The sequence below is a fragment of the Protobothrops mucrosquamatus genome, unplaced genomic scaffold (genome assembly GCF_001527695.2).
Source record: "Protobothrops mucrosquamatus isolate PMUCROS unplaced genomic scaffold, P.Mucros_1.0 scaffold1746, whole genome shotgun sequence".
Classification (NCBI taxonomy): Eukaryota; Metazoa; Chordata; class Lepidosauria; order Squamata; family Viperidae; genus Protobothrops; species Protobothrops mucrosquamatus.
In genome coordinates this window covers 272,944-288,615 of record NW_015387888.1, presented here as the reverse complement: position 1 = coordinate 288,615, position 15,672 = coordinate 272,944, and the positions used below count along the sequence as shown (strand labels likewise).

The following is a 15,672-nucleotide window of genomic DNA, read 5'->3' as shown; positions in this document are numbered from 1 at the left end:
TTTGTATGGGGTGTTTTTAGAACAGGCCCGTTATTTAATTTGATTTTAGAACAGAAACTATTTATTTATTATTGTGGTTTTTAGTATCGCCTGTTCACCGCCCTGAGTCCCGTAAGGGAGATAGGGCGGTATATAAATTTAATAAACAAATAAATAAATAAACCAATGAGTTTGCTTCTCCCAGTAAGATCTAATGGTTCATACCTCTCCTATGGGAAGTAGAATAGGCTTAGGTTTGTGGCATTCTACCGATTCATTGGATGGTTGAACAAGGAAAGCATCACGGACAGCATCCCAGAATGGGTGGCCTTCAGTGGTGCCTGTTAAAAAAAATTGTGGAATAGTGGAAAGTTTTCTACAATTTTAAAATACATTATTGAATTAATATATAATATTTAAGAACATCTAACTGCCATTTTTTAAAGAAGAATCAGTTTGGTGAAGTAGTGAAAAACAGGAAGCTGGGAGACTGTGACTGTGCCATAAGATGAATTTCGACCAGTCCCTCTCTCTCATCCCTAGGAAAAAGATAATGGGAAACCACTTCTGAAAATGTTGGCAAAAAACCCCACAGGAAGGTTGTCTTTGTAGTTGCCATGAATCAAGGCTAACATAAAAGCACACATTTTGCATACTTTTATTTTGTTTTGGGGGGGAAAAAAGACAGTATAATTTATACGAGGGCAATTTGAAAATAAACCTCTGGTTATCAATGACAGACACTCGCAGATACAGAACTTTTATTATACACATTATAAAACTACAACATTACATTACTTTTTGACATAATCACCATTCAAATTGAGGCACTTGTCATAATGTCTTACAAGGTTTGAAATTCCTTAGTAGTAGTCGCTCGGCGCCAAATCTGGGCTATAGGGGGAATGATCAAAAACATCCCAATGGAACTGCTACAAAAGTTCTTGGGTGTGTCTAGCGGTGTGTGGGCAAGCATTACTGTGAACCAACACCACACCGGAAGTGGTGCCATAGAAAATCCCACCAAATGTGAAGATGCCAAAGGAGTACTGCTAGTGAAGTTCATGGAGCTTGTTTCGACCATCAATTCAGAAGTCTACTGTGAAATGTTATGAAAATTCAGATGAGCCATTCATAACAAGTGTCGGGGCATGCTGACCTCTGGTGTGGTGTTGGTTCACAATAATGCTCGCCCGCACATAGCTAGACGTACCCAAGAACTTTTGAAACAGTTCCGTTGGGATGTTTTTGATCACCCCCCTATAGCCCAGATTTGGTACCGAGCGACTACTCTTAAGGAATTGCAAACCTTGTAAGATGTTATGCCTCAATTTGAATGGCGATTATGCCTAAAAAGTAATGTAATGTTGTAGTTTTGTAATGTGTATAATAAAAGTTCTATATCTGCAAGTGTCTGTCATTGATAATCAAACGGAGATTTATTTCCAAATTACCCTCATACAACCTATAATTGTCAAGAGGCATTTAACTGATTTCTAGTTTCAGTACTTTTGCCTTTTAACAAACAAATGAGAAACTCATCTAAAAATGTTTACGAGTATACTGTAAATCATTTGTTTTGATTGATGGTGAGGACTGATTGTAAAGTTAAGGATGCCTAATATTTACAGCAATCTTTTTTTTTTAAAGTTGCAGGTGTGAGAATGATTGTGGGAGCCTAGGAAAGGAATAAAAGGGGGAGTAGACTTCCAATCAACAGATAATGGGCAAGACAGTTTATCTCATAAATGGCAACCTAGCCCAGCTGGCAGGAAATCTGGGAACAGATTTCTTAATGACCTCCTTATGAACGAGGATTGAAAATTCCTCTTACAAATTCCAAGAATCTTTATGGATATCCAGATTAGCAGTATATATGCTTTATTATAATTTGTATAGTTTTGCTATCTTGATCTTCTCTAGATCAATGGGACTTAGCCTGATGATTAATTAATGAAATACTCAAGTAACTAATTAAATAAACTTCAGTGCAGAAATACAACATAAGCAATAATAACATTCAGATAACTGGAACATTATTTGTTTTCAGTTACTTTGCTGATATGCCAAACCATTAACCATTTTTAATATTATGTATTAATTTACATCTTTAAACCATGTATTCATGGATTATTTTATTTAATTTCATGTTGTTTTGTTTATACCTTGTGTCCTTTGCACAATGGCGATAGAAAACTTTGAAACTACCTTATTGAACAATGTTTTACTACCTGGTGAAACCAGGGAAGGAAAGCAGCAGGTCTTATTCTACCTAGAAGTAAATTGAAAAATGCTACTGATAAGCTAGGGGGAACCCCTTCTGAGCCTCATCTTTGCCCACACTTGCTATGTCCTCTCTTATCTGACTCTTCCTCAAGCAGCATCTCTTCACCCTGTGCCCCAAGGTCTTTCCCTCACACCATATATAGAAATCTGAATAACAAAAAGATTTGCAAGTTCCCAAATTTGTCAGAATCTATTGCTTTGTATTGCAGGGTCAAGGCAGAATGTACACCTTTAAAAATATTATTAGATTTACCTTTATTTTTTTATCAACTCAAGACAGTGTACGTGCCTAATGCTCTTATTTTTCCCACAATAACAATCTTGTGAGATACACTGAGCTTAAAGAGTGTAACTGGTCCAAAGTCAACTTTGGTTTTGGGAGGCCTACAACTCACAGTCTCCTCATTTCTAGCCCAGCACCTTAGCCACTTCCCCAACCTGGCTCTTCAAATTTGCCTTTCAGACTCAAATGCTCTGCAGAATGTGGTGGCTGAGAATTTGAAAAGCTGCAGTCCCAAAACATATGCAGACTAGTAGATTGTGGAATGCTGTGTAACAGAAAGAGTAATATTAATAAATAAAATCTGTTGATATTTTTTTCTACTTGCCTTGAGTAAAATTGAACATTCCTGGTCCATCTATGGTACCTGCAGCAAAGCTGTATCCCAAGGCTGGTTTACATGTTTTACCCTTTGGAAAAACAACATAAAGAGTTAAGGTCTGCATTGTAAATAGTTTTGTATTGTTACCATCTGCCTAGAACAGGGGTCTTCAAATTTGGCCCTTTCATGACTTGTGGACTTCAACTCCCAGAATTCCTCAGCCAGCATGCCTGGCTGAGGAATTCTGGGAATTGAAGTCCACAAGTCATAAAAGGGCCAAGTTTTAAGACCCCTGGCCTAGTACATCACCATGGAGGTACACTACCGTGTATGTAGAGTTGAGCTGAACAGTGACATTACTCATGTCCACCCATCGATGAACCGAACTGATGGGACCATCAATCTCTTTTGAGGCCTTCATATATATTTCCTGAAATACAAATGGGAACCAATCATTACTCGAATATGATGATTTTATTACTGTATGTGAGCACATATATATTGTTCAAGTGTGGATCTGTATGTGTGAATATGTGGTAGGGAAGTTCTGGACTTCTGAAGTGCAACTCCCAGATATGTAAGTGGAAGCTACTATGATTTGCAGTTCAACAACGGGCATCATTTCTTCAACAAGTCTAGTAGGCTGGAGAAACATGAAATCCTGAGGTAGAAATAGCCGCTGCGAAGATCTTACCCTGACAGAAGGGTAAAACTCTTCATCATAGGAGAAATATTTTGTTTTTCCCCAATATAGCTCATACACCCAATGTATCTTATTAGGAAGTGAGAACTCTAACCAAATAAGATAAGGTTAGAAAAAAAGCTGTGATATGTGTCAACTTCTTCCTATCCCTAATGGGCATTTTAATTGGAGGTGATGGGAGTTGTAGTTGTAATAATGAAAGAATAGTTTGTATCCTTCCTGAATCTTACAATAAATTTGAACAAAATTTAGGTCCAAGGCCTCATAGGAAAGGGAGGCAAAGTTAATACAGATGCCTAAAGATAACGTTTCTTAGTGTCTGTCAGGTGCCATGCAGCAATGAATCATTATATTGAACATGATTTATCTATCTTATCTATCTATCCAGTGCTTTTTTTGTCATAGAATGCACCGGAACAGAGTTCCAGCACCTTTTTTCAACAGATTTTCCAAGTTTTAAAAGTAACTTTTGAAAATTTGATGTTTGGTCCACGTGGACTTGAATCGCCCTGTCAAGCATAGCAGGTCGGCAGCAAAATCATTAAAATGGTGCATGCGGGCTGCTTGTGTGTCGAGTCCGATGCACGCATACTTCGTCTGCGCTGGTTGTGATGGTGTCGCTCGGCTTGTGGCACTGCTCGGCTTATGATTGGTCATGTGCTGAGTGCTTACTGCGGGCGGCGACCATTTTGTTTCGTTACACAACTGACATGTGTGGGTGTGTGTACAGTGATTGATTATGTGCGAAAGGTAAATAATTTCTTTATTTTAAAAAATCATTGATGAATTGAAAATCTTTTTTTTAATTTTTAGTGTAAAAGTGTGACCCCCAAATTTAAAAATGAAAAAAATTACTAATTACTTCTTAACCACCGCTCCTGCTAAGAACTGAATATATATATTTTTTAATAAAAGATTAACAAGATGTGAGTTCCGGCACCTTTTTTCTTACAAAAAAAGCACTGTACCTACCTATCTATCTACCTATCTACCTATCTACCTATCTACCTATCTACCTATCTATCTATCATCTTTGTGTATTTGTATAAGTAAAGTTTTTTAACGGAAAAATATTTCATTTAAAGGGAAAGTTGGCATGTTATAAGAAAGTGACAATCTCTAGCATTTGTATTTTCCTGGAATGTTAAGATTCTAGAATCAATATTTTCCTAGAATGCTTTTTAGGAAATTATAGGCTTTTCTAGGAATATTATATTTTTCTAGAATGCTTTCCTAGACAATATAAATGCTGATGCATCTAGCATCTATATTTTCCTAGAATGTTAAGATTTTAGACTCACCTTTGCACTTGAGTAGATTTGACTCCCAATTATTTGTGTGCTCTGAAACATGTCTTTCCCAGGACCTGTAGCAATGCACATCTTAGCCTAAATTGGATTTCAGAACAACAAATTAGAAGGGAAAAGATATGTGGTTGACCAGCCTTTACCTCTGCATCCACTCACTTCCCTTCCATCTTTATCCCCTCAATTCTGAGTTCCAATTATAAACCTCTTTCAAGTTCCTTTTAACTTGCCACTAATCAAGCAGCAGATTAGAACCAGTTTGGTGTAATGGTTAAGGCACCAGGTTAGAAACCAGGCATCCATGAGTTCTAGTTCCAATTTAGGCATAAAGCCATTTGGTATAAAACCATAAAGTCTTGGTCCAGTCATTTTCTCTCAGCCCTAGTAAGGAGGCAATTGGCAAACCTCTTCTAAAAAAATTTGCCAAGAAAACTGTGGGACTTGTCCAGGCAGTGTCTGAGAATGATTGAACAGAAGCAAAATAAAATCAGTAGCAGATATTTTACATAGGTCTAATAATCCAGTTTATTTGTTTTTTAGATTAAATACTCCTTACTGAGCACTACAACATGGTATGTGCCAAAGTATTACATGCAGTAACAATTGATCAACTCCTGTATTCAATGAGTTCTTGGGAAATATGGTAGTGTAGTTATGCAGCAAATAAATAAAGTAGTCCAGTCCAGTCCAGTCTTTCATCTGATAGAAATGATAATTAGTGGAATTAGTAGAATTTTCCTGAAGGAAAATTTCTATTAACTCTGGACTGATTTTAAAAAAATAAATAAAAAATTAAATGGGCAGCCTATTGATATGGTGGGTTTTATTTCCAAGAAGGATATGAAGAAGAGACCTATTTTCAGGAATGCTCCATTGGGTCCTGTAGAGTAGTTTCTCTACTGAACATCAGAAGAAATGGGTTGAACACCAAGATCCCTATCAGCCATATCATTCTGTTGTTAGAACTAGGATAGGTATCAAACACAAATGGGGACCTAGAATTTTCCTGCAATGATTTAATTCTCAAATAGCCTCTTCAAAACAATGGGCCACTCCTGAGAATGAGAAAGGCCAAGCAAGGTTGACTAGCTCATCATCACAATCATTTTATTTCATGAAGAGAAGGATTAGGGGTGACATGATAGCAGTGTTCCAATATCTCAGGGGTTGTTACCAAGAAGAGAGAGTCAAACTATTCTCCAAAGTTCCTGAAGGCAGGACAAGAAGCAATGGATGGAAACTAATCAAAGAAAGATCAAAACCTAGAACTAAGGAGAAATTTCCTGACAGTTAGAACAATTAATAAGTGGAACAACTTGCCTCCAGAAGTTGTGAATGCTCCAACACTGGAAATTTTTAAGAAGAGACTGGACAGCCATTTGTCTGAAATGGTATAGGGCTTCCTGCCTGAGCAGGGGGGTGGACTAGATAGAACACCTCAAAGGTCCCTTCCAACTCTATTATTGTTATTGTTATTTTGTCAGAAGTGATTAGTGATGAATTTGTGAAGGCATGTGGAATATTGTGTCATTTAGCAGTAGTAGTTCTATACAGGTAGTCCTTGACTTTGTTGTTGTTGTTGTTGTTGTTAATTGCGAAGTCGTGTCTGACCCATAGCGACCCCATGGACAACGTTCCTCCAGGTCTTCCTATCCTCTACCATCTTCTGGAGTCCATTTAAATTCACGCCTACTGCTTCAGTGACTCCATCCAGCCACCTCATTCTCTGTCATCCCCTTCTTCTATTGCCCTCAATCTTTCCCAGCATTAGGCCCTTCTCCAGTGAGTCCTTCCTTCTCATTAGGTGGCCAAAGTATTTGAGTTTCAACTTCAGGATCTGGCCCTCTAAAGAGCATTCGGGGTTGATCTCTTCCAGGACTGACCGGTTTGAACGCCTTGCAGTCCAAGGGACTCGCAGGAGTCTTCTCCAGCACCATAGTTCAAAGGCCTCAATTCTTTGGCGCTCAGCCTTTCTTATGGTCCAACTTTCACATCCATACATTGCAACTGGGAAAACCTTGGCCTTGACTATACGCACTTTTGTTGGCAGGGTGATGTCTCTGCTTTTTAGTATGCTGTCTAGATTTGCCATAGCTTTCCTCCCCAGGAGCAAGCATCTTTTAATTTCTTGGCTGCAGTCCCCATCTGAGGTGATCTTGGAGCCCAGAAAAATAAAATCTGTCACTACCTCCATTTCTTCCCCATCTATTTGCCAGGAATTGAGAGGGCAGGATGCCATGATTTTGGTTTTCTTAATGTTGAGTTTCAAGCCAACTTTTGCATTCTCCTTCTTCATCCACATCAAGAGGCTCTTTAGTTCCTCTTCACTTTCTGCCATTAGAGTGGTATCATCTGCATATCTTAGGGTGTTGATATTTCTCCCGGCAATCTTAATTCCAACTTTTGATTCATCTAGCCCTGCCTTTCTCATGATGTGCTCTGCATATGTTAAATAGGCAGGGTGACAGTATACAGCCTTGCCGGACTCCTTTCCCAATTTTGAACCAATCAGTGGTTCCGTGTCCAGTTCTCACTGTTGCTTCTTGACCCGCATATAGGTTTCTCAAGAGACAAATAAGATAGTCTGGTACTCCCATCTCTTTAAGAACTTGCCACAATTTGTTGTGATCCACACAATCAAAGGCTTTAGCATAGTCAATGAAGCAGAAGTAGGTGTTTTTCTGGAACTCCCTAGCTTTCTCCATGATCCAGCGTATGTTGGCAATTTGATCTCTAGTTCCTCTGTCTCTTCAAAATCCTGCCTGTACTTCTGGTAGTTCTCGATCCACATACTGCTGGAGTCTAGCTTGTAGGATTTTAAGCATAACTTTACTAGCATGTGAAATGAGTGCAATGGTGCAATAGTTTGAACATTCTTTGGCATTGCTTTTCTTTGGAATTGGAATGTAAACAGACCTTTTCCAATACTGTGGCCACTGCTGAGTTTTCCAAATTTGCTGGCAAATTGAGTGTAGCACTTTTACTGCATCGTCTTTTAAAATTTTGAATAGCTCAGCTGGAATACTGTCACCTCCACTAGCTTTGTTGTTGCTCAGATTTCCTAAGGCCCATTTCACTTCACATTCTAGGATGTCTGGCTCGAGGTCAGTGACCACCCCATCGTGGTTATCTGGGAGGTTAAGCTCGTTCTTGTATAGTTCTTCTGTGTAGTTTTGCCACCTCTTCTTAATCTCTTCTGCCTCTGTTAGGTCCCTGCCATTTTGGTCCTTTATCATGCCCATCTTTGCATGAAACGTTCCCTTCATATCTCCAATTTTCTTGAAGAGATCTCTGGTCCTCCCTATTCTGTTGTTTTCTTATATTTCTTTGCACTGTTCATTTAAGAAGGTATTCTTATCTCTTCTAGTTATTCTCTGGAATTCTGCATTCAATTGGGTGTATCTTTCTCTTTCTCCTTTGCCCTTCGTTCCTCAGCTATTTGCAAAGCTTCCTCAGACAGCCATTTTGCTTTCTTGCATTTCTTTTTCTTTGGGATGGTTTTAGTTGCTACCTCTTGTACAATGTTGCGAACCTCAGTCCATAGTTCTTCAGGCACTCTCTATCAGATCTAATTCCTTAAATCTATTTGTCACCTCTACTGTATATTCATCAGGAATATGATTTAGTTCATACCTGAGTGGCCTAGTACTTTTCCCTACTTTCTTCAATTTAAGCCTAAATTTTGCAACGAGAAGCTCATGATCTGAGCCACAGTCAGCTCCTGGTCTTGTTTTTACTGACTGTATAGAGCTTCTCCATCTTTGGCTGCAGAGCACATAGTCAATCTGATTTCTATGTTGACCGTCTGGTGATGTCCATGTGTAGAGCCATCTCTTGGGTTGTTGGAAAAGAGTGTTTGTTATGACCATCGTATTCTCTTGACAAAATTCTATCAGCCTGTGCCCTGCTTCATTTTGTACTCCAAGGCCAAACTTGCCTGTTATTCCGGTTATCTTTTGGCTTCCTACTTTAGCATTCCAATCCCCCATGATAAGGACATCATTTTTTGGTGTTAATTCTATAAGGTGCTGTAGGACTTCATAGAACCGGTCAATTTCATCCTCTTCAGCACCAGTGGTTTGGACTGCTGTGATATTGAATGGTTTGCCTTGGATTCGAACTGAGATCATTCTGTCATTTTGGGGATTGTATCCCAGTATTGCTTTTCCTATTCTTTTATTGACTATGAAGATTACTCCATTTCTTCTGAGGGATTCTTGCCTGCAGTAGTATACCTGATGGTCATCTGAATTAAATTCACCCATTTCTGTCCATTTTAGTTCGCTGATTCCTAAGATGTCCATGTTCAGTCTTGTCATCTCTTGTTTGACTACGTCTAGCTTGCCTTGATTCATGGATCTTACATTCCAGGTTCCTATGGAGAAAAAATCTTTACAGCATCGGACTTTCCTTTCACCACCAGATATATCCACAGCTGAGCATCCTTTCGGCTTTGGCCCAGTCGCTTCATTCTTTCTGGCGCTACTAGTACTAGCCCTCTGCTCTTCCACAGTAGCATATTGGACACCTTCCGACCTGAGGGGCTCATCTTCCAGTGTCATATCTTTTTGCATTTTAGTACCGTCCATGGGGTTTTCATGGCAAAGATACTGGAGTGGTTTGCCATTTCCTTCTCCAGTGGATCTTAGGACCACAATTGAGCCCAAAATTTCTGTTGCTAAGTGAAACATTTGTTAAGTGACTTTTGCCCCGTTTTATAGCCTTTTGTCACACAGTTGTTAAGTGAATCACTGTAGTTATCAAATTAATAATATGGTTGTTAAATGAATCTGGCATCCCCATTGACGTTGCTTGTCATAAAAGGCGATCACATGACCCCAGGACACTGCAACACCTACATTACACCTACATTAACTCAGAAGATTTTAAAGATTAAAGTACAATTGATAAATTGACAGAAAAACTAGAAAAACGTTTTGGAACTTTATATGACAACTGCAGTGAAATTATGTGCTTAAGAATGGAAAGGTCTGACATTGCCCATAATGGAGGAATGGTCGGTGAAGATATAAAATTTGCAGAAGTGAACAAATTGCCTTGTTTGATTGCAGAAAGACAATATTTATATTTATGGCTAACTGGAACCCTTTATAGACTTCTTGCATCAACTAGAAAAAAACTGCACTTCTGATTTGTGGTTTTGATAATTAGGAAAAAAAATAGAAAAAAGTGAGCTTTTTTTATAACCAGAGAGTAAGAGATAACTTTATAATTATACTTGTATTTTCTACAAAGGAAATCGGAAGTTTCTTCTTTTTTTCTGCACTTCTGTTTTTTTTCTTTCTCTCGCAGGGATGAGGCCAAGCCAGGCGAGGCCAGCCAGACTGGGTGTGGCCTGACTGCGGTGCTGCCGTCGTGGGGTGAGGTGAGATGAGGCAGGTGGTGGGGCAGGGGTGGCCTGGCCGTCACTGCCAGCCAATGAGATACAGTTGCTGCCGGGCATCACCAGTCCTGCATGCTCACTGCCTTCTGTTCGTGCACCTGGGAGCTCCCGGCCTGGCTGGGGTGGCCCAGGACCAAGGCAATGGGAGCCAGCCCCTTGCCATCTCCAGGACGGCCTCATGGGCCAGATCTAAACCCATCACTGGCTGGATCTGGCCTGTGGGCCTTGAGTTTGACATATCTGATCCTGAGCATTTCAAAGAGTAATTTATTAGGTAAATTATCCTGAAACCAAAACAATCAGTTGCTCTCTTCAAAATACAGTCTTGATAGAGTTGATAGTCTTGTTTTTTTTTCATCCTAAGTATTTCTGGCCTCTGGTCAGTGGTGGGATTCAAATATGTGAACAGCCGGTTCTCTGTGTGGATGCCACTTCCGGAAGTCCATTCTGGGCCTGGGCAACAAAAAATTACTAGCTACTGGTTCTGCCGAAGTAGTGCGAACTGGCTGAATCCCACCACTGCCTCTGGTATATAAGATGCCAGAGATATATAAAACCCTGCATAATTTCAACTACAAAACCCACAAACTTTTGATCCAGATCTAATACTTACCCCACCTATAACGCAGTAATTCCCCATGTTTTCACATGGCTCTCCAGTGTTGATGCAGTGTGGACCTTTTGTATTTGGAGACACATCACCCAAATTAGAAGATGCAAAAGCTGCTACAAAGGGACCCTGAAAGAGGAAGAAAGCCATATCAGTGATTCCCATTGATCCCACAACAGTTATAGCTCAGAAATAATAGGCATTTGACGATTGGCAAGTGTGGCATTATGAAAGAAGCCCTACTCTTTATAAGTGCATACAGGGTTGATGTATGTAGAAAAGGTGTTGGGATTGGCTTGCAACACACACCTAACTTCATGCAAATGTTTTTTACAAACACATGCTAACCTGCAGACATTACCGCAAAAAATCATCCTCAAGTCTAATGTAAGAAATTTGAATCTGTGTATTCTTCTTGATAGCATATATGATTTATAATACAGGTAGTTCTCAACTTACAACCATTTGTTTAGTGACTGTTCAAAGTTACAACAGCACCAAAAAAATGACTTATATCCATTCTTTACACTTACAACCGTTGCAGCGTCCCCATGACCACATGATCAAAATTGGGATGCTTGGCAACTGCTTCGTATTTATGACGGTTGTCCTGGGGTCATGTGTTCAGCTTTTGCGACCTTCTGTACAAGCAAAGTCAATGGGCAAGCCAGATTCACTTAACAATCGTGTTGCTAACTTAACAACTGCAGTGATTCACTTAACAATTGTGGTAAGAAAGGTTGTAAAATGGGGAAAAACTCACTCTTCTCAGCAACAGAAATTTTGGACTCAACTGTGGTTGTAATTCGAGGACTACCTGTAGTCCATTCCCTAGACCAGGGCTTTTCAACCGGTGGTATGTGTACCACTGGTGGTACGCGACCACCTGGCTGGTGGTACGCGGCATCGCCTTCCTCCCCCTCCCCTGCGTCGCTTTCCTCCCCCCCTCTGCTCCTTCCCAGCTCACTTGTTTGTGGAAAACGCTGCTTGGCGGCAGCCTGAACAAACCCTACCGAACGTGCCCTGCAGGGGGCGCACGAAGAGCGCAGTTGCAGAACAAGGCTCCACCGTCCCCAGGGACTCATTGTGCAGCAACCGGATTGACTTCTTCTGGTACACGCAGGTCAGTGGGATCCGTGTGGCCCTTCCCCTCCCTCTTCTTACTTCACAACAAGCGTTAGCCTGATAGCCCCTTCCGGGCTGGGAGAAGCGCACGCCGTTGCCTGTATCGAAGGCTTAAAGTCTGAAACAGCCGGGCTCTTGGCTGACTGATCGCCTTTCTCCCCCCCCCCCCCAACTTTTCTACAAACCAGGAATCATGGCTTAGTGGGGGCCTGGAGTGGGTCTCGAGGTGCCCGTGCGCCCCTTAGATCAGACAAGCGAGTGATCGACTTTAGCCTTTGGGGAACAAAAGCCGGTTGGGGCTGATCTCTTCCTGCCCGGGAAGGCTGGAGAAGCCAGGAGAAAGTCAATTATTAGAGGGGGGTGGAGTCACTTCTTCATTTAAGGCAGTTTTGGAAAAGTAACTTTTGCTGGAAAGGAAAGCAGTTTTTTTCCCCTTTTCTTGGATCGCCTTCTTTGCTTGGCCCTCTGTTGCCTGTATCGAAGGCTTAAAGTCTGAAACAGCCAGGCTCTTGGCTGACTGATCGCCTTTCTCTTTTCGGGAGATGCGCCTTTGCAGCGGGTTTCCCCTTCCGTTAACTATTGGAGGTTTGAAAGGCAAGCTACTCCCGGAGCATAAAAGTAGGGGGCCCAAACGGCGAGAGTGATGCAGCTCTCCGACTCTCTGCTTCAGGGGAAAAATGACTGGGAGAAGTAGCTGGTTCTAACGTATGTGCCTGAAAACGGGAGGTGAACCGGCCACATCCCCGTCCTGCCTGTGTGCTCTCCTCTGCCTGTGCACGCACAGGCGGGGCCGTGATGTGTTGCTCCCTGCCAAAACCAGGCTGGGGTCTGGGCGGCGTAGCACAGGATGAAGGAATGAGGAAGGAAGGAAGGGACAATGGGAGCTGCAGCACTGCAGCCTTCCAGTCCCGTGAGCTCCTTTGGCTGTGCTCCAGGTCTCACATTTATCAGCTGTTTGGCAGCCGAGAGACAGAGCCTTTCAGCTTCAGGCCACTCCATCGGCCCTAGGCTCCCTGGTTTGGCCTCCCGCCCATCAGCTGTTTGGCTTGGTCGGGAGGCATCCACGCTGCCAGGTAGAAGGCGCTGGCCGCTGGTCTCCTTTGCCGCTCCGCACATCGTCCTCGACCCTCCCCCTGCCAGTTCATGTTGAGCCGGCAGGGGTTTGACAGGGAGAGAGGGAAGGGAAGGAGAAAGGGACAAAGAGGGTCATGAAGGAAAGAAAGGAAACAAGGAAGGAAGGGACAATGGGAAAAAGGGAGGGAAGTAGGAAGGGACAAAGGGAGGTAAAGGCAAGGAAGGAAAGAAGGAAGGAAGGAAGGGACAATGGGAAAAAGGGAGGGAAGGAGGAAGGGACAAAGGGAGGTGAAGGAAAGGAAGGAAAGAAGGAAGGATCAGTGGGAAAGAGGGAGGGAAGGAGGAAGGGACAAAGGGAGGTGAAGGCAAGGAAGGAAAGAAGGAAGGAAGGGACAATGGGAAAAAGGGAGGGAAGGGACAAAGGAAGGTGAAGGAAAGGAAGGAAAGAAAGAAGGAAGGCACAATGGGAAAGAGGAAGGGAAGGAGGAAGGGACAAAGGGAGGTGAAGGCAAGGAAGGAAAGAAAGAAGGAAGGCACAATGGGAGAGAGGGAGGGAAGGCAGGCAGGCACCTGCCACAGTCGCATCCCCCTCCACCAGAGACCCACGGATTGCCCCCCACAGGCACCCTGCAACCTGAGTGATCAGCTGGCCATGCCCCCCCGGCCATTGATCACATGACCCTGGGACACTGAACGTCATAAGTATGAATCAGTTGCCAAGCATCCGAATGTAAATCACAAGACCCTGGGGATGCTGCAACAGTCATAAGTGTGAAAAATGGTCATAATTCGCTTGTAACTTCAAACAGTCACTAAGCGAATTGTTGTAAGTCAAGGACTATCTGTACTTTCTCAAGTTTTTCCTTTTTTGGGGGGGTCAAGTTTTTGATACCTTGTTTGCGAGTGGTGGTACTCGGATATTGCCTTATCTGAAAAGTGGTACAATGGGTAAAAAGGTTGAAAAGCCCTGCCCTAGACCAGAGGTAGGCAACCTTGGCTCTTTTATGACTCCTGGACTTCAACTCCCAGAATTCCTGAGCCAGCTGAGAAGGCCAAGTTTATATAAATCAGAAATGCTCAGGATAATATGCCTATAACAGTCCATGCCCAAGCTATTGAACAAGTCCAACAATTTATTTATCTAGGCCAGGGGTAGGCAACCTTGGCTCTTTTATGACTCGTGGACTTCAACTTCAACATGGCTGGTTCAGGAATTCTGGGATTTGAAGTCCACGAGTCATAAAAGACCCAAGGTTGCCTATCCCTGCTCTAGACTAAAACAGCATAACAATATTTAAGCAAGTTTCACCAAACAGATTCTTATCAACATGACCTTTAATGAGACCTGACATTTACAGCAATATTTTAAGTGTCTCCCACATTCAAGTAATATTCTGCGCTTTTAGATTTTGTGAGTAGTCACACGGAAATGAAAGTTTGCTTTCTTGTATTTATTTAATTTCATTGCCATTGCCATGCTTTGTTATTATGGTTCATCGCACAGTCAACCAGATGTTCAGATTGGATTTGGCATTTTTATCCACCTATTTAGTCTTTCCCTAAGACCTGAGATATAATTATTATTTGTATATAAAGTCTGGGTGGTTTACAAAATCCAGGAACAATAAAAACAGTTAAAAACAATACAAGCCAGGAAACCCAGAGCAAAGCAATCAAACAATAACAAATCATACCACACCAGGTGACCAATAGCAATGGCACTTAGACTTACATACTGCTTCACAGTGCTTTACAGCCCTCTCTAAGCAGTTTACAGAGTCAACATATTGTCCCCAACAATCTGGGTTCTCATTTTACTGACTTCTAACCACTGCACCACTATGGCTCAATAAGCATATCACTCACAAGCCTGGGAACAGAACCAAGTGTTCTAGGACTTCCGGTGGCAGGCGACCTCGTCGGACGCAGCTGTTTGCTGCCTCCCGCCTGTTTCAGCGTAAAAGCCGTTTTGACAGCTAGCATCAGCTGTCAAACGGCTTGATACCCTTCCCCTGGGCATAAGGGGATAGGTGAGCTGCCCGGGGTAGGAGTTGAGTTCCCGAGTCGTCCCATGTGGACGATGTAGGTGAGANAGAAGAAGAAGAAGAAGAAGAAGAAGAAGAAGAAGAAGAAGAAGAAGAAGAAGAAGAAGAAGAAGAAGAAGAAGAAGAAGAAGAAGAAGAAGAAGAAGAAGAAGAAGAAGAAGAAGAAGAAGAAGAAGAAGAAGAAGAAGAAGAAGAAGAAGAAGAAGACAGGAGAATTAGTGCATGTAAACTCAGACAGCACGTTGGTTGAAAAAATATTACTGTATGTATGGAAAAATAATAATAAAAACTTCTGCAAAAAAAAGACGTTAATGTATGAGTTGTTTTTTTCTAAACTAAAACCTCTGTATTCAGGTTAAATTGCCGTGTTGGCACTTTGCGATAAATAAGTGGGTTTCGGGTTGCAGTTTGGGCACTCGGTCTCTAAAAGGTTCGCCATGACTGAACTATAGGATTGAAGCCCCATCCCCTTTTACATGCAACAGGCAAAACTTGTAACAAAAAAAGAAAAAGAAAAAAAAGGAGGAATACTTTGCT

General features: G+C 41.8%; 1 protein-coding gene across 1 annotated transcript in view; it reads right to left on the bottom strand.

Annotated features, from left to right (window-relative positions):
- ASAH2 (N-acylsphingosine amidohydrolase 2) overlaps positions 1 to 15,672 on the bottom strand; it is a 53,170-nt gene that overhangs the window by 19,078 nt on the left and 18,420 nt on the right. Inside the window, exons 8-12 of the mRNA XM_015823024.1 lie at positions 10,895 to 11,020; positions 4,872 to 4,958; positions 3,193 to 3,297; positions 2,874 to 2,955; positions 205 to 320 (exon numbers count right to left, since the gene is read on the bottom strand). Coding sequence (XP_015678510.1) covers positions 205 to 320; positions 2,874 to 2,955; positions 3,193 to 3,297; positions 4,872 to 4,958; positions 10,895 to 11,020 — 516 coding nt within the window. The remainder of the gene's footprint in view (positions 1 to 204; positions 321 to 2,873; positions 2,956 to 3,192; positions 3,298 to 4,871; positions 4,959 to 10,894; positions 11,021 to 15,672) is intronic.